Source organism: Zonotrichia albicollis, chromosome 7 (genome assembly GCF_047830755.1).
Source record: "Zonotrichia albicollis isolate bZonAlb1 chromosome 7, bZonAlb1.hap1, whole genome shotgun sequence".
In the NCBI taxonomy this organism is placed as follows: Eukaryota; Metazoa; Chordata; class Aves; order Passeriformes; family Passerellidae; genus Zonotrichia; species Zonotrichia albicollis.
Window position 1 is genome coordinate 26350044 of NC_133825.1, and position 25274 is coordinate 26375317.

A 25274-nucleotide genomic window follows, 5' to 3' on the forward strand; every position below is an offset into this window, starting at 1 on the left:
AATCCTTTTCATCTACATAAGTGCCTTTCATCTATGTCAGTATCTTGTCTCTTTCAGAGACAGTGAGACAGCGCCTCAAGAGTTAATGCTGCCTTCTTTGCACTTGATCTCCTAAACAGTCTTGACTATTTCAGCAGCCAGGGGGAACTGTTTTGATGCTGAATAGCATTTCCAACCTTTACATACAGCAGCAGGATGTTTTGTTTAGGCTTCTGCATAGATTTAAGCTGTAGCCAATTTAAAACAAACAAGAAACCCCCTGCAGTTTACTCAAAGGCTGCGGTACAGTGATACAATTGTGGTCAAGGGAAGGGAGGTGCAAACCCCAAACCTTGGTGTGGTTTTTGTGTTGCAACAACAGGTTTGTATCCTAAGCAAAGATCTCCAGAGAGACTGTTTAAATTAGGCTTGTATATGACAGTATATGTCACAGTTCCACCCAGTTCCTGGTTTCATGTACATGTTTAAAAAAACCGGCAATTTTGATCAGACAGGATATCCCCTGCTGTTTCCAGAGATATCTACATGCTGAAGATGCCCTTGTGCTGAGACCTGGATTGCACCTAGCTACAGAAGTGGTGAAGGATTTATCATCACAAGTGAAGTGTTTTGGCCAAAGATCTGACTTCAAAACGAGTAAAAATGGGAACATTAAAGCTTAGTATTTGTTTATTTGCTCAGTAAGGCACCACTTGAGTATCTTGGAAATTCAGAAAGCATTCTGTATTTTCATCTCTGTCTAGTTTTATGCATAAAAAAAACAGGGAAAAACTGGGGAGAAGGAAGAAATCAAGTGCAGTGAGGAAAATTCTTTTAACTCATGCATCTACAGCTTTAGAGACATAATTTAAAGTGCATTTCAAACAGCAAAGCCAGCTTGCAGACTGCTTGGATTCAGAACTCAGCTTGAACGCTGAGGCTGCCTTCAGTCAAAACTGTAATTGTGTTTAATGTATGCCTCTGTAAAACCCACACATGAGACATCCTGCAAGAAAGCTTAACCCTCTCTCCCTTTCTCTGCCCTTCTGCAGGAAACTATGCCCCAGACGCCAATATTTTCCAGCATGCTTGGTTCCAGTTGTAGTGGGCAAGTGCAGCCAGACATGGGAGAGAGATGTGTGGACCCTGTTTACCAGGATGGGAACCTTGTTTCTGGATCACTGGAGGCCTTGATAGAGCGCCTGGTGCCCACCATGGACTATTATCCAGATGTAAGTAGCCACCAAAAGGGGATTTCTTTACTCCCATGCTTTACTACTCCCATACTGCATTACTATCTGAATTGTTGCTCTCTCATAAAATTCTACTTCTGTCTGATTCAAGATTGAGATGTAGGCTAAAGATGCATTTATTTCACTGGCAATATTCATTAGTTAAAAATGTTGCTCAATAGGGATATTCTCTTTCTAAATGAGAGCGCTTGTTAAAAGATAAAGCCATCTTGAACTCAAATGGGTGCCTTAAGAGCCAATTAAAAGCAGCATTAGCCACCGAATTTTCATAGTTCTAAGCTGCTTTAGCTCTATTGCAGCCAAGATTAACTGCTAACCAGGTCCTACCTAGGGAAGCAGACCTGAAAACAGCTCTAGTATTTTTCCCTTTAATTTTCTATGCATATCCTAGTTAGGCCATCAGAAAAAAAAAATCACAACCTAAAATAGATTTTAATTAAAATACTCTCTTTCTAAAGACATTTTAATGGGACAGTGCTGTAATAACGTATGTTCTCAAGCCTGAAAATGATTTTGCAACTGGCTGAACATCCTCAGTGCAGTCCTCAAAGTGAAACTTCCCTATATGTAACTCTAGGGTATGCAGTAAGAATTTGAACCTAGGATATTAAGATACCACTTTATCACTTAAAATTACTCTTTGTGCCCATTAATGAAAGATACTATTGGAACAAGTGGCCAAAGATCAGAGGGTCTGTATAACTTCTATTCTATTTGAGCTCTGAAAAAGCAGCAGCTATTACAGAAATATCCCAGCACTTTGAAAAACTAACAAGGGAGCAGGAAACTGCAGTCACTATTAACTTGTATGCCAAACTTAATGTTTATTGCAGTGGGCCATGCTATGTCTTGTATATTTCTCAATCTAATTTGTGTAGAATGTTTTATTGTGGTCTCATTTAAATCATAATAAAGTCCCTCCAAGATCCCACAAATAACACCACACATCCTCACAATCATCATCCACAAAAAGGGACTCTCCGTGCCAGAGTTCAGTGGGAATGTGCAGAATTGCCATCAATCATCAGTATAGGATTAAAAAAGCAAAACAAGCATGGTTTACTATTCCAGTTCAAAAGTAATCCTAAACCTTATATTTACATATGGCTAACATACAATTGTGCTGCCAGTACCAAATCCTTTCTAAGACTCAGAGGAATAACCATTGTTAGACATTAAATCTCCATTCCACACCCCCAAATACATATTGTAGAGCGGATGCACAGAAGAAACTAGTGGGTAGAGCCGGTGGGGTGTTACAGGGAATGAATAGCTTTAGGATAATCCAAGGAGCCTCTTCCTTCTCTTTCCTCTGATACAAGTAACAAGTAACAAGATTCATGTGTTTCAGAAGTGTAGCAAATTTTTTAAGTAGCTGCTAATGCACATCTCTCATTGTACCTTGCAACATGAAATCTATTTATAACACAGCCGTTCTGAAAATGGTTCCAGGAAGTGAGTAAGGGGTCTACAGCTTACTTTGTAATGCAGCGAGTTTCCGTGGTGCTTTCCCTTCATGTCCCATGCAAGAGTGCGTTACAAAGCAAGCAGCCGTGGGCCCCACCCTGCAGGCTCACAGCTGAGCATCCAACAGAAGCCCCCAGGGATAACTCCAGGGAAAGACAGATGGACAACAGCATCCAACCAAATTCATCTCCTCCACAGCACAACACATACCTTTAGTTAAACCACATCACCCAGTTTAGGTGAAAGGATTAGTTATAAAATGAGTGGACAAATAAGCTCTGAACAACATGAAGAAGAAGCTGTATTTCCGTTGTCTTCAAACTCAAGTTTTCTATTTCCCTTCAGTTACATGTTTAAACTTCATTTCATGCTCATTTGTGGTTTTAGGGGAGTTGCCACAGAGGGTTGGTGGTGGCCATTTAAGCTGATATCCTGTCAGAAGAGCAGCCAGTCCTGCATGTTCAAGACAGAAGTATCAAAACCTCTTAGTCTTAACTCTCTGGCTACTCATCCAAAGAAGGGCAGCAAGGTATCACCCAGAGAAGCCAGTGGCAGTATTAGAGCAGGGGTTACCTTCTTTCATAGTGACACAGTTGCAGCACTCATCCAAGTTTTCTGATGACTGCATTTCAGCACAGACTACATTGCTGCCTGTGTGCACACTGATCACAGGAACCTTCTGGGCAGGGAAAAAGGGAGAGAGCAAACACACTGTGTCCTTCTGTGCTGGTTACAGAGGCAGAACAAAAATGTGCTTGCCATGTTGGCAGAGCACGAGACAGGCAAGGGAGGACAGGAAAGATAAGTGCCTGCATTAGTGTGCTGCTCTTCTGAGTCTTGTTTGTGTGCGGGGACTTGCTCTGCACACAGGGAAATGTATGCTCATGAGACAGAGGAGTTCAGGAGGTTAGGAATGGAATGTACCAGTCTGCAACCCTTGTGCCCAAGCAAGAAAATATTTGCAGAAAATATTTCACAAACACAAAGTTCCAGAATGAGCAGTGAGTGCACACAGAGAAATTTTATTTTTTTTCCCCACCTCGAGAAGTCATCAGTGCATTCTTGGGTCAGAGAGTAACAATTCCTTCTTTAGTCTTGTGCACTCACACTCTTCTTTTTTTTTAAATATAATTCAGCTCATCTCTTAGCAACAACTTTAGGCACTAAAGGAATCTGGCTTCTTATTCTCTTGCAAAGCACAAGCCCCTTTTGTGTCTACTTACATTCTCCCAACTGCAGAAAGGATTTTTTTTTTCTCCTCCCCTCCCAAATACCTGTCACTTTTAGGATAAATGGAGCTTAACTTTCACTCTTATAGCTTATGGGAGCATTTTTTTATCATTCTGTATCAAACTAGCTAGCTTCAGAGCTAAATTTCCTTCTCCAAACCATCCCCTTCATGGCTAGAGGACTGCCTGAGAAGCTGTAGGTTTTTGCACTGTCATAATATTTAGCCTCTGTACATATGACATTACATATGTACATACATTACATATTAAATACTAATTAGTATGAAATCTTTACTATCCAAAACAACTGTGTTTTAGCTCCTGAGACCTAGCACTAACCTGAAATGCATGGCTTAGTTCAGTCTGAAATTTCTTTATTGGATAAGGAGTGGCTACTAGCAGAGAGATAAGGAAATGGGGAGGTCAGTACTGCTGTCATTTTTCATTTAGCTCTTAATTGTAGTCCTTGTCTGTGTCAGTAATGAAAGTATCAAAACCCTTCAATTTGATACCAGTATGGTGTAAACCACCATATCTTGATTGACCACGATGGAACAATTTTGTTTCCCAAAGTAATGAACCTAGTTCAGTTAAATGACTTTAAAAAATGGAATAAAAATAGAGGAGATGGATTCCAGAAGGAATGATAACTTGTTTCTGAAATCTGAAAGTTTGATGTTGTCTGAAAAAGCATTGCATGGGTCCAGTACAGTAACTACTGATTACACAGACACATCAGCAAGCCTGAAATGCAAAGTACACACTGCCATGGCCTGTATCTTTCTGTTGCCAGTTCAAATCTTTTATGAACATCCTATAAAACATTATCAAAGGAACCAAATAAAAGCACAGGTCATGTGCACACACTTTTCTTGCTGGAAAACAGCAGGAAAATGAAGCTGTGAGTGGCCCTTTCTCAGAGTCCCTCTGGATAAACTCTGCCACATCACACACGCTTCCACCAAGGAGACCAACTCTAGAATTACTGTGAGAGAGAAGCAAAATTACATCTTTGCTTAAAACAATGTGTTCCAGCTTATCAGAGCAAAGGTCACTGCCAGGGCAGTGTGCCTCAAGTTGTGGCTCCCTGCTACTGACACACACAGACATCTCTCAGCCAGGCCCTCCCAACTCCCAAAGCAAGAATGTGGGGAAGCGATCAGAATGTCACGTCGCCTTTTTTTTTCCCTCCCCACCCATCTCATCTCTCAAATGCAAAATACAGTAAAAACTGAGGGCTGCTTCAAGTCTTCAGTGCAAAAAAATATTTCACACAACCCAGTGACAGCTGACTCACCCAACAGCTAAATTCCTGTTGCACATAGTCCAGACTCACAGTTTTAAGTTCAGGGACAACAATGAACACATGAGATAGATAGAAAGTGAAACAGAGGATAAGTAGGCATAGTTAAAGACACAAACACACACCCCCCACATCTCACAATCCAACACAGTTCTTTCTGTTGTTTCCTTCTGAGTAGGGAACACATCAGTTTAGGAATCACTGCTGCTGTATCACACTGTACATTCTGTACTTTCATTACATTCCTTCAGAAGGACAGGACAGAGTTGTATGTTTAGATATGTGTTTAATACTATTATACTTTCCATTCACTCCCAGAACACTCTGACTTTTGGTTAGTGTTATTTATTTTGTGCTAAATTTGTATTATAGGGCATGCTGAGTACTAGAGAAGTGAGAACAGTTTTTTATTAATAGTACATTTTACTCTGATTAAAGAGAGATACCATATAACCACTTTGGGGTCATAAAGATACCATTCTTGTTTAATTATAAGCTCCTTCTAGCAACTGCAAGCAGCAGAATTTGGTAGCAGATAGTAGAGCTACCATATTTTAGACAACTGGCCCTAACATTTTAACTGTCTTAGTTTACTTGCCCAGCCCAAGGTGGTACAAGCTCACAGTGACTATTAAATGTATTTGGCTGTGTCCTGCAAAGTCACATTACTAAAACATGGAAAAAGTAACAGTGCACATTTTAAACATAACAAAGGTTAATTGAAATACTGTGTCAAGGAGATCCCCTATAATTTCCCTACTCTGAATTTTACCAGAAAGCCTGAGGGAAAAATGGAATTACTTATGAGGTGCTACTGTCATTAGTCAGGCAATTACAGCCCAATGCAGCAGCCCAGCTTCAAGCACTGGAACAAGACTGGGACATAAAAATCATCCTCACTTCAATTAAATGATCCAGAATATGGTACAATGGATACTTGTCCAGAGTACCATACAGTGCATCACAGCTTTTAAATGACAATGGAGAGGCTATTTCTAATGAGACATCCTCATTGTTGGTATTTATTAGCAGTGTTCATATTCAAAGACTCTGAAACAAGCCCCAGATAAATAAAGTCAAGTTTAAAACTAAATTATTGTCCTGCACCCCCAAACTAAATGAAAACTTTTGTCAGTGATTGTGGGGAGAAAGGAATGAAAATCCCCAAACATGAAGAAATTACAGCTGTGGTTTGGAATATACATCATGCAGTTTTCTGCAGCTCAGTCAGAAACAATCAATCACTCTTAAAGAAACCAAGCAGCATTAAATGATGGTGTTTAAGAGTCATAACACCCTTCATTAGATGTATTTTATTTGTGGCTTTGGTAAGTGATGACTAATTAAGCACACTGAGTCTGGCATTTTAAAAGGAAACCATTTGACAATTGGAAAACCCCACAGTTAACAGCCTTCAAGCCTATAGCATTTCCTCTCAACAGAGCTAAAAAGGACCTGCATTTCTCTGGAGACCAGAAAAATTATAGAAATTTTAAATGAAGCAAAGTTACATTAATCGGTTACAGATTAGTCTTTTCAAGGAAAACACATTAGTTTTGCTAAAGCTTTTCAACTTGTTGTTTTTCTTTTTTTCTCCTTACACAGAGAACTTACATCTTCACTTTCCTACTGAGCTCACGAGTCTTCATTCACCCACACGAGCTCCTGGCTAAAGTGGGGCAGATCTGCATTAAACAGAAGCAGCAGCTGGAAGTGGGGACTGAGGCAGAAAAGGTAAATGGACCATTTTGTCTCTCAGTTACTTGTGGTGCTGTCATTTGTTTTCCACTCTCTCCTCATTGTAAAGCTAAATAGACTGATAAAGAATAATACAAAATTGTAACTGGGATTTGTTGCTGGATGCACTTGTATTTGGGGCTTGTTCTTTGAGGTATCTTTATTTGCTGGCCACATTTGCTGGGTTTCTGTACTGCCTCACCAGGCAGCTGCAGGTCAGGGGAGCAGTGTGTGTGTGCCATGAAAGCTGCCCAGCAGCTACTTTGCACTTTTGAGCTTTCACCCAGTAAGGAAAATCAGATTCCAGAAAATTCCTTTCTCCAGTCAGGCTCACCATCCTATTAGAGTTAACAATCTCTGCTGCAGGTTACTGTTGGGGTGTTTGAACTCAGTTTAGCAGTAAATCAAAGAGTTACCTCTCACAAAAATTAAGAGATGTGCTTATTTAAAATGGTGACCTGCACTGACATGTTTTATTACAATCACTTAAACCAAACTTACATCCATCTAAGTGTCACCATTTGTAAAGTGTGTATTGAAAGACTTTCAATTATTTGAAATTGAAGTTCCAGAAAAGTCCAAGCTGGGCATCAAATAAGAGTGACAGAAACAGGAAGGTACCAAAAAGTAAAGATCTAAATTGTTCAAATCCTGGGCATGTTTTGGAATCTTTCTTCTCTGATGAGACATTGCATGCTCCCATTCCTAATCATAATAAGCACATTAGTAGTCCCATTTTATTTTCTCCTTGGTGTATCAGCACTTTGAGTGAGGAGCACAAAAGGCAACTCTGATTTGTCAATAAAGAGTTTTTAACAGCAATACTGACCTAAGGGCTTTTTCTCCCATACTATTCCTGATGTGTATCCTCTTCTCTTATTAATGTCACAACATTGCTCCACAGGACAAACTAACCGTGTACAAAATGACTTTCATCCAGGTCAGTCCCATGATCTGCTCTCCAAACATCTGCACAGCTCATCCTGTAGGTGCTGGGGAAACCAAGGGTCAGAGATGTGAGGTGCCAGAAGCACTGCATCCACTTTTGCACTCAGAGGTGATAATTGTCCCTGGCACCGCTGCCAAACTTCATTTGTGACTGAGCAAACTCTGCTCTCTAAGTTGTAATGGTTCCTCAGCAACATGTAACTAAACAACAGAGATGGGAACCTCTAAAAGGTGCCAGGACCATCTGAAATACAGAATGAGTCAATCTGAGTTGTACACCTATGTAGGAAAAGACTGCAGTGAGTAGAAAGTGTCCAAATACATCTGTGAAATACTTGGATTTAAAATGAATGGCATATAAATGAAACTTTTGTGAATAACAATGCCCTTCAGAGATTTTCAAGTGAAAGCCATCTCTGGGGACTAAATCAGCTGGCTGTTTAGAGATACAATGCTAATTGTAAAGTAGTATTAGTGTGGCTTCTCAGCAGGCTTGTTAAAAAGTCCTGGATTCCTGATAGAAATGAAATAGCATCACATCCCAATGTCAGACAGAACAGCTCATATTGCTGCTCACACTCTTACACCTGCTGGCACCTTGGACATGGGCTGCAGGACACCCAGCAAGCAGCAGGGTGACAATAAATCCCTTCTGGGAGGTGGCTTTCATTCACATGCTTTTCTGGCTGCCCTTTCTGTTATGCCCTTGATCCCTTCCTACCTCCTTAATATAAGCTGCAAACTTCCTGCCTTCTAAACACAAACTTCTTGGGAAACCCTGCATGAACTTCTGACATTGCTCTCAAATTACTCCTTCATTGCCCTCTACTGCCAGCACCTGTATGTTTTACAGAATAGTTTGGCCACAAGCACTTGCAAACATTTGTTTTTCTACATGGCAACAAATAAAATCTCATTTCACATACAGCATACAAACTCTTCACTTGAGATACTCTCAAGTAGTCACAGTCATAATCCATTAAGGTATCATCAGCTACCAGCACCTTCTAATTAAGTGGCTGCAAAGCAGGAAATAGCTGACAAAAAGCAGTTAAAGCATCTCTTATCGAGTTTGCTTATGCAAATCTCTTAAGATAAGCTGTGCAACTTGGTGCCTGGATAGCATGTCAGCTGAAGAAGTGGCAAGCAAGCAGGTTTTGAGGTTACACACCACAATCCTTATCATTCTCTTGGTTTTGACATTTCTGGCTAGCCAAAGAGTTCTACAGAAATACAACCCAGAAAAAGTAGTTTGCAAAGAAAAACACTCTGGGATGTCTTGGAGTCTGCTTAGAGTCCTTTTAACTACTCAAAAAAAGCAAGAATTTCACAGTTTAAAACAACAATTATAACATACAAGTCAGTAGTTAAGATTGACCATAAAGGAAAAAAATTAACTCTCCATAAATTCATTAGAGATTGGAAAGTATCAAGCAAGATTATCAGGGAAAAATCACTTGTACAGTTTTATTGGCTGGATAAAAACCCTGTTGTTACACCTGTGGTACACTTCTGCAGCTTGAGTATTTTATACAGCTCAAGGTAAAGTAGTAAGAAATAAAAAGAGAACATAGAAGTTAGTTTCTATTAAGTTTGTTTTGCCTGTCTATATATATAGCCTTCAAAAGGATATATATATATATATATATATATATATATACACACATGCATAGACAGGCAAAACAAATATATATATACAAAACAAAAACATATATATAAATATATATAAAACAAATTATATATATATAATCCCTTCAAAAGTTACTATTTCCTCTGGGTTTTTTTGCCAGTAAGTCCTCCTTTTTAAAAATTGAAAAATACGTATAACCAGGTCATTCCCATTAAATCTTTCCTATTGCCCTCCTTTCTAATTGGGAGTTGTTTTTCAGTCCTGTCTTGTCTCAGGAACAGGGTCAATCCACAGAACACTTGAATTAATAGTGTTATTTCTCTTCTCAAAGAAATGTTTGTGGGAGAAGTATTCCCATGGACTCCAGAGACCTCACAAGGGGAGGCCCATGTCTGGAGCAGCGCTGGAGAAAAGTGGGCTGGTGGGTTTATTGCAGCCATGGCAGAGAGGGAACTGTGCTGCTGCCCCCAGGTCTGTGATGTTTCCACGTGGGCCACCACGTGCACTGAGCCTGTCCTGCTGCTTTGGCTCCACCAGAGTGCACCTGGAACAGAAATGCCCTGCTCTGCTGCACTGAGCCTCCCAGCACTGCTCTCAGAAAGTGTGCACCTTATTGCCATCAGAGTTAGAAGGCAGCTGATGAAACACTGAGCTTTTCTAAACCTGAGGAGTGCAGTTTGTCTTGCAACATGCCTGGCTTGCCATACGAAGAGGGCACACCATAATGACTCAAAAATAGATACAAGAGATGTGAAGTCAGTGTTCATAAATCACTGTGTTTTAAGCGGTACATGGAGTCTAATTTAGGGTAATTTGGCTGAGTACTACAAGAACAAAGCTTCATTTTTCTCCTTCAAATCTTCTCCTTCTATATCAGTGCCTAAAAATACTGATGAAATACAGCCTGGTGTTATGCTGCACCTACCTCAAATCGTGCCAGCTAATGCTACCTCTTCAGTGGGCTCCTGGCTTTAAGGAGCAATCTTGGACACAGCAGCATTAAAAAAGCATCAGATGTGACTGATGTAGCCTCTTCAGCTGCTGGGGTCAGTCTAGACAAGCTATAAATTCTTCATGAACTGAGTGTTCATATGGAGATGCTTGCCATAGCCTAAGGTGAGATTTTTAAACCTTTCTGCCCTCACCACTCCTTTTTCAGTTCCAAAAATGAAAAAGAATGATTAATACTAGAAAGATTATTAGTATTAAAAATAGTTCTGTAGCAGCTTTTTGGTAAACAGCAGTGGAGTTGGCACATACCTGTTCACTTTAATTGAATGGAAGTGCACTCCCTGGCTAATTAATGGTCCATCACCACCTACAGATTATTCTTTTAATAATGTCAGGCTCCATGCATTTCCTGGCAAATAAGTATAAATTGTCTTTTCCCCAAGGCAGAGGACAGTGGGAGTTTGGAGGATAGGCAGCTGTAATCTGGAACTCTGTCCCACACTGCTGAGAAATAGCTTGGAGCTGCACACAAGGGGCACTGACAGACACTGCTTTGCAGGAATGCAAAGACACTGCTGGCAAAAAGAATGGGGTGTTTTGGTTTTGCCCTCCCTATGCAGCTATTCTGTGTTTATCTCATTAGCAGCATCAATTAAATGCTGTCAATAAAAACAGGTAGGAAATGCATGTTAGCAGTTGGCAGGTCTTAAAAAAACCAAAACAACCCAAGAAAATTCCCGCTAGACCCACAAGGAGGCACTGGCTAATTGTCAGATTGAGGATTCAAGGGTGCATGGTTTAACTTAAAAGTTCTTTATCAATGATTATTAATATCACTGACTATACAAGATATTAAACAAAAAAGCAAAACAAAACCAGCTTAATTTCATTGTCCTTTGGTTTTGATTAGATAAACTGGGGCATGCCATGATGTGATGCTGTTTTGGCAGGAGCTGCTACCAGTATTGGGAGACATTCTCTGTTTGGCTTACAGCAGTTTGCTGAGGTGGCAGTGCCATGCTGAGAGCCCTCCTGTCCCCAAAGGGCTGGGCTGGGGACAGGAAGCTGCTGCTCCAGGGAGCTCTGCACTCACACAGCTGGGCAGGGAACACAAACAGAGCTTCCTTTTTTTCCTCTGTGCCTCACAAGCTGGGTAGGAGGATAAATACAGCCTAAATTAAGGTCTGATTCTTCTTGCTCATTACAAGTTCTTAGCACTCACACTCCCAATTTTACAAGACTGCTCCCTTGGATGTTTTGATGCTGCTGTCCATTGATGCAATGGAGAGGGGAGTAACTGGCATCCAATTCAGGTCTAACTGATCAAAAACCTTAGAAGATTCACAGGTAACCAAAAAAGAAAAAAATACTCTCTGCCCTTTCAGTGGTTGATAGCTTTTTGAACAGAAGCCAATACCTTTTACTGTCAAAGTCTGTTTTGATTTATGCGTCATGGAGCGAATACACACGTCTTTCCTGTCATTCATTGGTGTCATATACAGCCCAGCCTGGATGGTCTGATAAATTCTATAGAACTGAAATGTCTTTGTGAATGTTTCTCATGAACATGGTTGGTAGAGTACTGGTCTGTACACATTTGAGTGCAAACACTGCAGAACTGCGGCCTCAGATGGCAGAAATGAGCTTAAACCTCATGGACTTCAGTTAAACAAGTCACTTGAACTGCTCTGTCATCCTCCTGGTTTTATACAACTCACCTTGAAAATGTCTTCACAGTGTTTGGTAAGAGACATCACCATGAAAGGAGGGTAAATTATACTATTTAGGAATCTAGTGCACAGTTAAATTTGTTCTTTTTTTTGTCCCCATCACTTACTATTAATGCAAAGAATTTTCAAGGGTATCTCCAGATTTCTGTGAACCTTTATCAGCCAATTAATCTGCAGTCAAACAGGTCTGTGATCAGTAATCAACTCATTGTTTCTTTCTAGGCAAAACTAAAATCCTTCGCTGCTAAAATCATTCAGCTCCTGAAGGAATGGACTGAAACTTTCCCCTATGATTTCCAAGATGAAAAATCCATGAAAGAGCTGAAGGAGATTGCTCACAGGATCACACAATGTGATGAGGTAGGGGTGGGAAGGAAAGAAAAGTGCTTAAGTATTTGTCAACTGTTCCATGAACTGTGCCACGTTCTGTGCCATCCTGCAGGCAGCATTTCCTAAATGAGCCACAGCAGCCCTTGCTGAGTTGTCAGGGTAACCACAGGACATGGGCTGCTGATGGACTTAATGGTGCATTAGCAGGAACTGTCTACATCTAATCACCACGTGTAAGGAGAAGAGAGAAAATAGTCCTGGCAATATGAAAAATGACCGTGGTGCAGGAGGAGAAAGGACAGGAACTAGAAAAGCTCAAGAGGATTTAATAATGAATTACAGAACATCCTTTGTACATTGTACATGGCATACTTTGTACATTCCAATCCTTTGTACATTGTCCCTGCTCTGTATGTCTAAGTTCTGCAGGACACACCAGCTAGCTGTATCACATGTACTCCTGGCCAAGGTGAAGGTATTTATTATTTAGCACCTCATTCCCAGCTTCTAACAAAAAAAAAGTTTATTGCAATGTTTCAGGTGACAGGCACAGTATTTCCAGAAAGAAGTTATCTTTGAGCTCTGCTAGCTAGTCCATCACCAGTCTAACAGCTCTGAGTTTCTAGCCTGTGAAGAAAACTAGGCCTTGAAAAAACCTAAAGCAAACAGATAAAGTGAATAGGAACAAAACAAGGGGTGCTAATCTTTTGGAGGGGGCCTAGGGGGCCAGGGGAGAGGAGGTTGTTGAGGTTTTTTTGGTGAGTTTTGGCTCTTTCCCATCATTCACAAAGCCTGCACTTTTTGTTCATTGAGAAAATCACTGTTCACAGCAATAGACAGAAGGAAGAGTATAATAGTATAATCAAGACCTGCAAGAGAATTAGTTGTAAAGTGCTTGTACAAATGTGAAGTCTTACTTCTGTAGAAGTAGAAGCTTCTTGTTGTATTTAAACCCACAACTTCAAGATACTTTTGAGAAAAATTAGGAGGAACCAGGAAGACAGTTGTGTTATGTGCTTTTGTTGATTCAAGTAGAGAGAAAATGAAGAACAACAGGTCTGACAGCAGGGCATGAGTCAGGGCTAGGACAGCACAGTGAGCTGAGGGAAGTACATCAGTTTTGTTGCATCAGCAGAGATGTTTGTGTGGGTGCTGGATGAGAATGCCAGTGCCTCAGGAGGAGGGGAAGAAGAAATAGGACTTTAGCCTTCTGGGACTTGGCAGAGGTTTATTTAGCATCTCTTTCTCAGTATTTAATTTGTCTATTACTTTGAACTAGAAAAGAGTTGTGCCCTTTCTTTCTCCCTCTTCCTTTCCACTCTTATGAATGAATAATGGTCATTTGAGAAAATCCATCTTTGTGGGATGGCTCCGTGCTGTGGTGTCTGAGGCATCTGATGGCATCCGTTAATTACAGCACCACCTCATTTACCCCCTTAACAAGGCTAATCAAAGTTCACCAATGGAGAGCTGTGCTTCATCTGACCCCTAGGAAATACTAATTTGACACTGACAAAAAGCAGCTCTCACTCTAAGTTCTTGTTAGCACACTGAATTATGCTTCAGCATGGAATTATGGTAAAGGTTGGGGGTTTGTTTTGTATTTTAAAACTTTTTCAAATCCCCTTAGGTCATTATTCTTCATACATGAAGTTAGAAAGTCACCTGAGAACTCACACAAAGCAGTCAGGTGTTGTCCTGGTGATAGCAGCATACCAAATAGCTAAAGCTACAGCCAGGATTCCACCCCAAAATAAATAAAAATTAACTCAAACAGGTACAAGTCATTGTACAGTCATTGACTTATCTTCCAAAGTTGTAGGGAAAATTAGGGAAAAAGTAGTATAATCACAAGGTACAAGGAAACTGCTAAAACTCCTAAGGACAATTGTCTAAGCATTAGGATGCTAATGAATTCATAATAGCTAAAGTAAGCCACAGCTTTTCATGGCTGAGTTTCTTTCCTCACTTTTACATAACATCTGCAATACTCTCACCTATCCTCAAGTGTCATTTTCTGCAATCCTGTCAGCGGGTCTGCTTCCTCCCAGACACGTGGGCAAGGCAAACCATTCACAGTGGAAAGCTCAGCATAAGAGAGGAGAATTCTGCTTTGTTTCAGTCCCCTCCACCAGGCTCCCTTGGCATTTCTGAACACTTGTAACACAGTATCAGAAATGACTCCAAACAGCTGCTGTTCAGCAGTAATCCAGCCTCAAGATGAGCTGCACTGCCTTCAGCTTTTCATTTGATTTCACTTGGGAGTCAGATTATTGCCTTGTAAAGCACCATTCTGACACCATTATTGCTTAATTATAACAGGCAATATACAAGTATTTGGTAGTCATCTCCCACATCTGCTGCATAATTTCAGCCATCACTGCACAGCAGTGGCTCCTTTGAATGGTCACAGATTCATTGCAGTTCTGTCTAGTGAGGACTGGCACAAGTGAACCTTGTGGTTAACTTCAAGAAAAGTAATTTGCATGAAAGCAGGAGAATGATTCTGTGAGGAAAAGGACTGTCTGGTTGAATTAATTCTCCTAGCAGCAGAAGAAGCCTGGGTCACTTAAAGCAGTAGCAGACAGGGTGGAGGAGTAGGAAAGCAATTAAGTTAGCTCTTTGGGGGTGATGTCTGAGAAATGTCTGTAGGACACAGTGGCAGAAAAAAAAAAAAATCACCTTAGTTGTCAAAACACTGAGCAGATGGATTGTGTTCCTGTGGCTTTACCTTTCAATGAATCCTTACAAATCTTACATTTAAAATATGCACACAATAAACAGGAAAGGCATCCTAGTTTTCTGAGAACATGATGTATATGGTGCTCTAACAAATATTTGGATACTTAGCTGTTGAAAGCTAAGTTAGGATATTGTAGGGGTATATTCCTGGACATTATGTGAATTCCCTGGATTGTGCTTGGGCTAGACAGACTGGATTCATCAGCGGGTGTGATCAGGATGAGAGCTTTTGGCCCTTGGTGCATAGGGGTTCCAGGGAGCCTTGTGCAAGCACCTTTCCCATGCCCACTCCAGCTGCACACACAGATGCCTTTGAAATGGGGCACTCCCCAAAGGAGCAGACCTGCCAGCCAAGCCAAGCAGGGCTGGGAAGGCAGGCAGAGCAGTGTCATTATGGAGTTGTGTGGGTATTTAGGACAAGGTCATTTGTCACAGAACGATCAGCTCAGAAAAGATGAAAGAAAATGGATAATAGGCATTTATTTTTCCCAGGCAGAAATTCTCTGGTGATCCATGTCTGCAATAGCTAAAGGTTTTCAGCAGTTGTTGTTTCTCCCTTCTGCTTAGGAAAATGGAACAGTGAAAAAGATCATTAGCCAGATGACACAGAATCTCCTGATGGCCCTTTCTGCACGGAGCCAGTACCAGGAAATCAGAGAGAAATTCCGGCAGCCTGTCACTGACAAGGGCACCATCCTCAAAACCAAGCCCCAGTCAACCCAGAAGGACATCCTGAGTGTGTGCTGTGACCCTCTGATCCTGGCACAGCAGCTGACCTACATCGAGCTGGTGAGACTTGTGCTTGCTATTTAATAAATATTAACATTATTAACATACTCATCAATAGGAGTTTGACTATGGCTTCACTGAGAGCCTCCAGTGTATTATAAAAAAGTACCAAGTCAGGTAATGAACAAGATCATTGAGGTACACTGATAAAAGCACCTTGCTCTAGGAAGATAAAGTTACTTAAATGTTCTCCTAACTTTGATTTGTTTTCACAGAACTCTGTTTGTCTGTACAATGACAATCTCTCCTCTCTCCAAACACAGGAAAGGGTGAGCAACATTTATCCAGAGGATCTGATGCAGATTGTCAGCCACATGGACTCCCTGGATAATCACAAGGTACAGAAAGGTGTACAGATGGAAAAAGAAACATAGCTGAACCAGGGTAAAGAATAATAACTCCATAATTTGAGTACACCCTGTGCAACAAAGACTGACATTTCCTAAGCTTCCTTAAGCTCATGCCTTAAAACACAAACAACAAGATTTTGTCAAGATATGAAAAGGAAGTTTATCCTTGGGTAAACTTTGACTTTATAATGCCACAGGAGAGGTTTAACAGGTGACCTGTTCTCTTCCAGTGCCGAAGTGACGTGACCAAAACCTATAATTTGGAGGCCTATGACAATTGGTTCAATTGTCTCAGCATGCTGGTGGCTACAGAGATTTGTCGGGTAGGTGTGCACAGAAAACAAGATAGCAAAGGGATCCTGCCTTAAGGACAAGAGGCAGGCAGTGGTCTAAATGAGATTTACACATTAGCAGTGCAATTAAACATAATAGCATTATTCAAGCATTAAATTATTTGCATGCTCATATGATTAAGAGTTCAAGGCTATGTTTGACTTTGCATATATTCCTTAATTTTGTGCAGCTGCATTAGTCATGCAGGGAAATGGAACTTGTGTGGACTGAGTAGGGAGCTCTTTAGGATTTATCCATTTTTAAATACAGCAAAAGATTCTTAAAAATATTCCTCTTTAAATGCAGATTTACCAGTAAACAGCTGTCTTTCCACTGCATTTAGATAACATTAGCACTGTGATATATTAATTTTTAAATTTATATTCATTAATTTTATTCATACAACATTCATTGTAGAAAAATCAAGATTTCTTTAAAATCTTGAAAGAAAGTGTATTATTACAAAGTTTAAAAAAAAGTAAGAGAGGAGGAATAACCTTACTAGAGGTTAACTTCTGTCATATAATAGGCAAAGAAATAGAAGAAAACTGCCCAGAAACCTTTTTCCCCATGTATGTTCTCTTTTTAGCTTCTTATTATGATTTTTTAGATTTCTATTAATTCAAGTTCTAGCAAATTGGAATTTTTTTCCCTATTCCTGCTTGGTCAGGCACCCTTCCATGGGAATCCCAATGCCTGCTGCATTTGCATGAAGTCCAGTGCACTGATCCTAATCTCTTAGGATTTCCTGCTCTCAGAAATGCATTGCAGAGCACACCAAGACACTTGCAGAGCTGGCTGGTAGGGCTCATACATTTAAGAAACCATCAAAGAAAGGTTTTTAGCACACCAAGGGCTAAGCCAGACCTTTGACTACTGAACCATTTTCTTTTGATATGACAGAATACTTAGGTATTCTGTACTTAGGTCAGAGATTCTGCAGTCACTGCTTAGGAGCCACTTTTATATAAGCCAGAGAGAACTTTTAGGTTTAAACAGGGAAAATATTTTCATGAATGAATGCAATCCGGGCAATAATTCATTTTGTTTTGCAGTTTATAAAAGAATTTGCAGATGAGATGCTCAGCATGAGTTGCTTGATGCTGTGCACATTTGTGTGGGTGGGAATTTGTGTATTTGCTCATCCTCACTGCCTGCTCTCAACAGGTCATTCAGGAGTACATGCAGCAGAACCAGAAAAGCAGGATGTGGCAGCTGCTTTCTCTCATATTTAGGTTCCATGCCCCTGACTTTAAGTCTGATGCTTCCCCCCATTTTTGAGAGGTTTAAATGTATTGCATATATTCGATAGCCATGTCATGTTATCTTCCTTTTCCAGTAACAGGAAATGGCTGAAAGTATCCAGCTTGTTTATGCAGAACTGCCCAAGACATGGACTTCTCTGTATAAACAAAGATGTGCACTCCCCCACAACTACACAAGTAGTTGGTAGTCATCCCAAATATTTCTGCTGTTTTATTAAAAAATATTCTTTACAAGAAATCCTGAGGCCTATGTTAAGATTTAGCTAGACAAAGTCTTGAAATGTCTATTCACTGAACCTGCTCCAGTGCCTTTGGCTGGACATCCTTTCCAAAATTCAGACCAGCCCTTCCCTCTTGGGTTTTTCTCCAGGTTGTAAAGAAAAAGCAGCGCACAAGAATGGTGGAATTTTTCATTGATGTGGCAAGAGAATGCTTCAACATTGGAAACTTCAACTCCATGATGGCTATTATCTGTGAGTATCCATAGCACAGGTGGCAAAAGACATCTCCATTTCACAACCTGACTGGCAGGACTACACTCACACTTGCCCTCAATTGGCCCAGCACACCAGCATGCACATTTCCCAGGGACAGATTCTGCAGTGACAGATTCCTGTGTGGGTGGGAGAGCTTCAGCAGCAGCTTGTCAGCCTGAGACACCTCCCAGAATGTGTGCTGGTGATACATAAACCCAGTTGTATTAGCCCAGTATTTTTTCAACTCACTTGTTTCTTTGTCTCCTCTCTCCCTGCATTCAGCTGGCATGAACCTGAGCCCTGTGGCACGGCTAAAGAAAACCTGGTCCAAGGTCAAAACAGCCAAATTTGATGTTTTAGAGGTATGTATAAAGTTTGGACTTCATATAGAAATCCACCAAATAGTTTCATCCAAACCTCTGCTAGCTACTGTGTCAGAGAGCAGGCACCTCTGTCAGTGGTCACCAGCACATAAACGTTGTGAGAGAGTTTGCTCCATTTCAAACTCTCTACTTGTCTGCAGTGAAAAGTGGCTGCCAGCTCTCTCTAGATTATTTCTTCCTAGAGTATTTTTGCCAATTTAACTTCAAGGCAGTCTCCACTCCAGTGAGTGCTGCCCTTAAAACCAATGGGAGGACTCCACCTAGTGGAGACCTGCATGGAAACAGAACCTGATTGAAACCACCATCAGAAACAGAGGTGACAGCAAAGGAGAAGTTTGGTTTTTTCCCCCCCCGAGAGTCATTTATGATTTCCTTTGGGTCTGCTTTGTTCATGGAATAGATGCAAAGCCAGTACAGAGCCCTCCTTCCAAGCACGGCAGAAGTTATAAAAACCTGTGCCCAGACCTGATCAGTATAAAGCTACCCTACCTTGAAAATTTAAATAGGGACCAAATGAAGTTACAAAGAATAAACTCTGATGGCTAGAGCAAAGCTGTTAATTCTTAGAAACATGTATTACTTGTCTGCCTTTCCCCCCTGTACAAATCCAGCACCACATGGACCCCTCCAGCAACTTCTGCAACTACCGCACGGCGCTGCAGGGCGCGGCGCAGCGCTCGCAGGGCGCCCACAGCAGCCGCGAGAAGATCGTCATCCCCGTCTTCAACCTCTTCATCAAGGACATCTACTTCCTGCACAAGATCCACACCAACCGCCTGCCCAACGGGCAGATCAACTTCAAGGTGGGCCCTGCTGCTGCCCAGAGCGCTGTGCCACCCCAGCTGGGGCGCTGCAGCCTGTCCTCAGCGCTTCACCCGTCCCTCAGTGCCCGCACGGGCCACACCAATGCTGTCACACCCTGGGGACTTGGTTGGAATCAGATTCTGGGAAAGCCAGCAGCTGCTTTTCTGTGGCAGCAAGCCATCATACCTGACCCAATTGAACAGGTCACTTCAGCCCGAGTCATCAGCCTTAGCTGAGTTCACCTTATCAGTTTGGCTGGCTGCAGTGGGGTTTATCAGGTCTGCAAGGGAGGCTCTGCAGCTTTGGGTTCTCTCCCCAGTTAATAAACATGCATGTCCAAGTGACCACAGTCTGTCGAAAAAACTTATAGACAACACTTTGTCATCATTAAGGTTGTGTAAGTGGAGGGGGGCACACAGAAGATGCAGAGCAAACCCTGAGTAATTACAGATTTAGAAGATACAGGGCAAGCCCTGAGTAATTACAGATGTCTTAAAATCCTGGGAAGGAAAGGATATCTAAATGTTTCTGTATGGTACCGTGATCTCCCAAATGTAACGAGTGCTTTCTGAAAAGATCAGATATGTCACAATTCATTTAAACTGAGGTTTAGAAATGTAAAAAGTAAAGCAAATAAACTATTTACTGTCCAGTTGCAGGAATTCCCGTCACAGGAATTTAGACACTCCACACAGAAAATAGGCATTATTATATAGGAAGGAAAGGTTGATGATGAAAAAACCTGAAGGCAAAAGATCAGATGAGCTGAGATAACACTGTCCTAAACTTGAGGCTGGCAGCAGGTGAGGAACCAGCAAGAGAGGGGGAAAGGAGGGGAGCCATAAGAAGATAGGGTAACAAGGAATCCCAGGATAGGCAGAGTTGGAAGGGACCCACAGGGATCACCAAGCCCAACTCCCAGCCCTGCACAGCACCACCCCAGGAGTCACACCACATGCCTGACAGCACTGTCCAAATACTTCCTGAATTCTGTCAGGCTGGTGCTGTGACCAATTCCATCCAAGTCTGAGTAAGGGGCAATAAGAAAAGCAGCATAAAGAACAAGACTGAGAGGCTCTGAAATAGAAATGAACTAATATTCAAATAAAACAAGTACTACTTTAATAATACTCTTTTAATCACTTCATGCAGAAGTTCTGGGAAATTTCAAGACAGATTCATGATTTCCTGACATGGAAGCAGGTTGAGTGTCCTTTTGAAAAAGACAAGAAAATCCAGACCTATCTACTCACAGCACCTATTTATAGTGAAGAAGGTAAAATCCTTTGCTGAATATTATAGTGAGCCTTTCTATGTGTTAAAACCCAAAATATGCAGATGAAAAATATATACATCTAAAACCATATTTTACTAGTAATTTTCTAAGTGTTTCTAACTTTCCTGTTGCTTATGATGAGAACAGATTTCATAAGTTACATCTGCTATATTGTAACCCTTAGATTTTTTTCCCTCAGATAAAGAACTCATGTATCTGATTGCTGCTACCTTTTTTTTTTTCCAGCTCTGTTCATTGCATCCTTTGAAAGCGAAGGTCCAGAAAACCACATGGAAAAAGACAGCTGGAAAACACTCAGGTATGAAGTTTCATCAGAACATGAGTCTTTTGGCAGACACACAGGGGCATGCAACCACCAGCTTCTTCTGTCCTATTTACATACCCAGCCCAAAACCTTAATACTGTTCTTTTTCCTTCAATGTTTCAATCTGAAAAAATTTCAGTGGAGCTTGGATTTTGATACAGCTTTTGCAGCCAGATCTGTTGAGGCTGCAAGATCACTGCTGGGGCTGTGAAAGAGAATATCCTTTATTTAGGCTATCAAATAGAGTAAAATAATCTGCATTTGTAGTAGTGTTCAGACATGATTTTCTCAGGGGAACAAACCTATAGAGACGCTAACAAAGTGTTCGCATCACAGTGGTGCTCTTACAAATCATATAAAAGGATGAAAATTTCTAGGAGTATGGTAATTGTCAGCCAACCCTAAGGGACAAAGTCTCAAAGGCTCCTCATCCTCCTGAGAATGGGAAGCACCACTCCCCTGTACATGATGAGATAATTTAATTAGAATCTGTCAGGCACGTGGGGACTGCATTGTCCCAGACAAGAGGACATGGATCCTATGGATCCTAACATTTCCTGGGATGTCCCCACGCAATGCACCCTGCACTAAACCCAGCACTGCTCAGCCTGCAGTGGTTTGGGGTGACAGACACACTTCATGTGCTACATGCCTGAGCTGATCCCAGGGGCCTGAGGTAACGTTATGCAAGTTACATTTTCATCTCATTTAATGTCAGCATCTCTGCTGAAATGCACAGATTTATTCCAGTTTCTAGCAGTTGAAAATCTATCCCTTGAAGAGACGCTGTTAGCTAGTGATGCCAGATATATCTATTGCCAAAAATGAAAACCTTTTTGTTGGGATAGAAAAGCTAATTTTTATTTTCTTTTTTATTGCTTTGTCTTTTAGGACAACTCTTCTTAATAGAGCCTGAGAAATTTGGATCAGATTTGCAGACTTCAAAGCACATCTAATGGACATGTTTTTACAACCTGAATGAAAGACTTGGACTGAGCTAAGAAAGACCTCACTGGATGAGGTCTGTTTTGTACATACAGTAACTTTTATGAAATAAAATGTGGTAAATATTTCACATGTCAACCTTAAGGCACTTACTGAAGGGTTTTGGTTTTTTATTTTAAATAAAAGGGCAGGGCCCTGTTCTCAGAGATGAAATGTATCATGGGAGATGGTATCTTATTCTATCAGCATCCAAATTTTTATTTTTTATTACTTCCACCAAAAAAAATACAAATTAAAACACACATCCTAACTGAAGCCAGTGTTCAGGTTAAATACCCCATTGGACCAGTATCCTACAGGACACTCAGTATGTCTCCCTAGCTTTGAAATGAGGGGTCTCCTTCAAATCAGCAGAATTGCTCACAGAATTGTTCACAAGTGTTTGTTCCTCTCCTCCATCAGCAAATAGTGCCTTACAAGGTACTGAGCTTGTGTAGTTGTACCTTCTGACGGGGCTGGAAGTAAGGGAAATAAAAATATGGATGTCTCCAAACCAGCTACAATGTACTTTTTAAATAAAGTGGAGAATTATGGCACATGAAGTAGAGTATACCTGCCTGTAACACTGATGGTGCAGCAAACCTATTTTTGTTACGTGATGTAAAGAGGTGAGAGGGGGTAACTACTGGGTCTGTGTGTTTGTGTGTGAGTATGTGTGTGTGCACTTGTGGGGATGCACACATGTCTAAGTGTTCATACTTCTGGGAACTATCCTTTACATTCTGGCTGTCAGAATAGTTTGTGTTTTCCTTTTGAAAAATCAGGGAATTTTTTTTTTTTTTGTTATGTTTGAAGAGAAGAATGTCTAACGTAGATTATAATCTCTGCAAAACAGGCCTAATATACTTTTCTAAAAAGAGTCTTTGGAAAACAAGAAAATCAGCATGGGCCAGGGAAGAAGGGGAAGTAAACTCAGATGTCCAATTTGAAGTTAAGGCTAAAGCTTAAGAAGAGTTGATTGCTGTGAATCGGTCATTTAATTCCATTGGTTCCTTTGAAAAGTTCAGTCTGCATTTACAGACCATTAAACAAAGACACACTTGGAATGTAAGTTTTTCTAGCCTTTTGCAAGCCATGGTTACCTGTCTGGGACAGCACCCACTGAAATCCAAGGGTAAACACTCTTAAGAAATTAGTCAAACCTTTGAACAGGTCAGTACCAAAATTAGAGGCGATCTGCAAACCCACTGATGCTTGCCATTTCTAATTTCTCCTTTTAGTACTGAGTTTACACCTAATTTGACTATCTAAGTACCTGAAGAGCTTCTGTTAAGTTCAAGGTATTTGTTTCCAGGGAGAAAAAAAAAAAATACAGTTAGGGCTTTTGTCAACTGATCTCTGAGTTAAGAAAGGTTTTAATCTGAGCCTGTTTGCTTTTCTATTTTGTCTAATGAACAAATTATTACCCACAAATGCCTACTTTTCTTTTCCAGTAATTTTCCCTCTGAAGGCTTGAGGGCTGAATGTAAGATAACTTGAACCAGATTATTGGACTGGTTTGTATTTTCTTTTTTGTTCATTTAAAAAAAAGCCCAACAAAAACAGTCCCTCTGAAGCTGGCAGTGGCCACAGCCTCCCTGGCAGAGCCTTGCAGAGGATCTCTGCAAGGATTTATTAAAAATGGCCAGCTCTAGGTGGATGGTGTTTATCTTATTCTGCCCTCTGTTGAAGAAGGGGCAAGACTTGCTGGACTGAGGATCTGGTTTATTGCAGCCCTGCAGACTCTCCCTGCCTGAGTGCCTACAGCCAATTGCAGTGCCATTGTTTGATGCAAGCACTTAGCAGAAATTTGCTTTATTGGCCCTGGAGCACGGTGAAAAATGAAAATGCTTTCCCTCTTTCACTTTCCCCTTGGCAAATATTTCAAATTAGAGGAGTAAGTTGATGTAAGGAAGGGAGACAAATCAACATTTTGCCATTCCCATAGCATTGGCATCAAAGAGAAACAAAAGCAAGTTACACCACGAGGAAAGAAGAAGTAGAATACTAACAGTTAACAAGAACAGCCCAGGAAAGGGGAAGGGATAATTCTTATGACCTGCTGCTATTTTTCCTGTGCTGAAGTACTGGCCTTCAGCCCTGGATTCCAGAAAGAATATTTATACTGTATTATTACAGTGTTTTGCACTTTCAGAGATGTTCTAGCTAGTAACATTGTCAGACACTATACGAGGGATTGTATATCAGCTTTGTTTATGTAATTGAAGTTTAAAAGGGATGCTTAAAATTTAAGGAAAAAAATATATATTTGAAATTCAATTTTAGAACACTTTCTGTAAATGTATGAAAGAGCTTTCACATGAATGTGCACTCTGCCGGTCAATCAGTCCAAGCATATACTTGAAATCCATGCAGTATCTACATTGGTTCCCTTTTATTTTCCTCCCCAAGTTTGATACATTCCTTAAATACTGTGTTTTGCTATTCTGAGCTGAAATGCTAAATATAAAGCTGTACCATAAAGCAGGATATTCTGTGTTTGACTGGATGTGCTTGCATTAATAAAAAAAGAAATTGCTTCAACCATGACGAACTTTTCCCATAGTTATTTTTCCCTTGCAAATGTATCAAACCAGAAACTGAATGAGGTGTGGAAGGCAATATGGTCACAGGGAACCAACTGGTCACCTTCTGACTTGAAAAGCTTTATTATGAAATGCTTAAATTTCTCTCTGCAAAGGCAAGAGCAACACTAAGTCAACAACATACTGCCACTTCATGTTCTTTCTGCAGTAGTATTTTATGGATTTGATAGGGTCTGTGCTACAGAATATTTTTGTTCTCTCAATGGAAATGTTTAACAGTTCCACTGTGTGAAAGCCTATTGTGTCACAAGAGCTGAATTTGGTTTTTCCCCCCGTATTTACCCTTTGAGCAGCAGAGCACAGAGCATTTGCTGGCTGCAGCAGGGTCTCCTGTGGCATTTCAACACCCCAGCACCTCTGCTTGCAACCACTGCCCTTCTTCAT

The 25274-nt window shown here is 40.8% G+C and overlaps 1 protein-coding gene across 3 annotated transcripts in view; it reads left to right on the top strand.

Moving 5' to 3' along the window:
* The window catches only part of RASGEF1A (RasGEF domain family member 1A), a 145265-nt gene extending 121609 nt beyond the window's left edge, over nucleotides 1–23656 (top strand). For all 3 annotated transcript variants that reach the window (XM_005481535.4, XM_005481537.4, XM_005481536.4), the window contains 12 exons: nucleotides 1032–1211; nucleotides 6837–6965; nucleotides 12450–12587; nucleotides 15867–16088; nucleotides 16352–16426; nucleotides 16669–16761; nucleotides 18407–18509; nucleotides 18795–18874; nucleotides 19507–19698; nucleotides 20852–20975; nucleotides 21222–21294; nucleotides 22192–23656. In XM_005481535.4, the coding sequence (XP_005481592.1) occupies nucleotides 1032–1211; nucleotides 6837–6965; nucleotides 12450–12587; nucleotides 15867–16088; nucleotides 16352–16426; nucleotides 16669–16761; nucleotides 18407–18509; nucleotides 18795–18874; nucleotides 19507–19698; nucleotides 20852–20975; nucleotides 21222–21294; nucleotides 22192–22216 (1434 nt within the window). In that variant the 3' untranslated portion in view covers nucleotides 22217–23656. The remainder of the gene's footprint in view (nucleotides 1–1031; nucleotides 1212–6836; nucleotides 6966–12449; nucleotides 12588–15866; nucleotides 16089–16351; nucleotides 16427–16668; nucleotides 16762–18406; nucleotides 18510–18794; nucleotides 18875–19506; nucleotides 19699–20851; nucleotides 20976–21221; nucleotides 21295–22191) is intronic.
* The last annotated feature ends 1618 nt before the right edge of the window (nucleotides 23657–25274 follow it).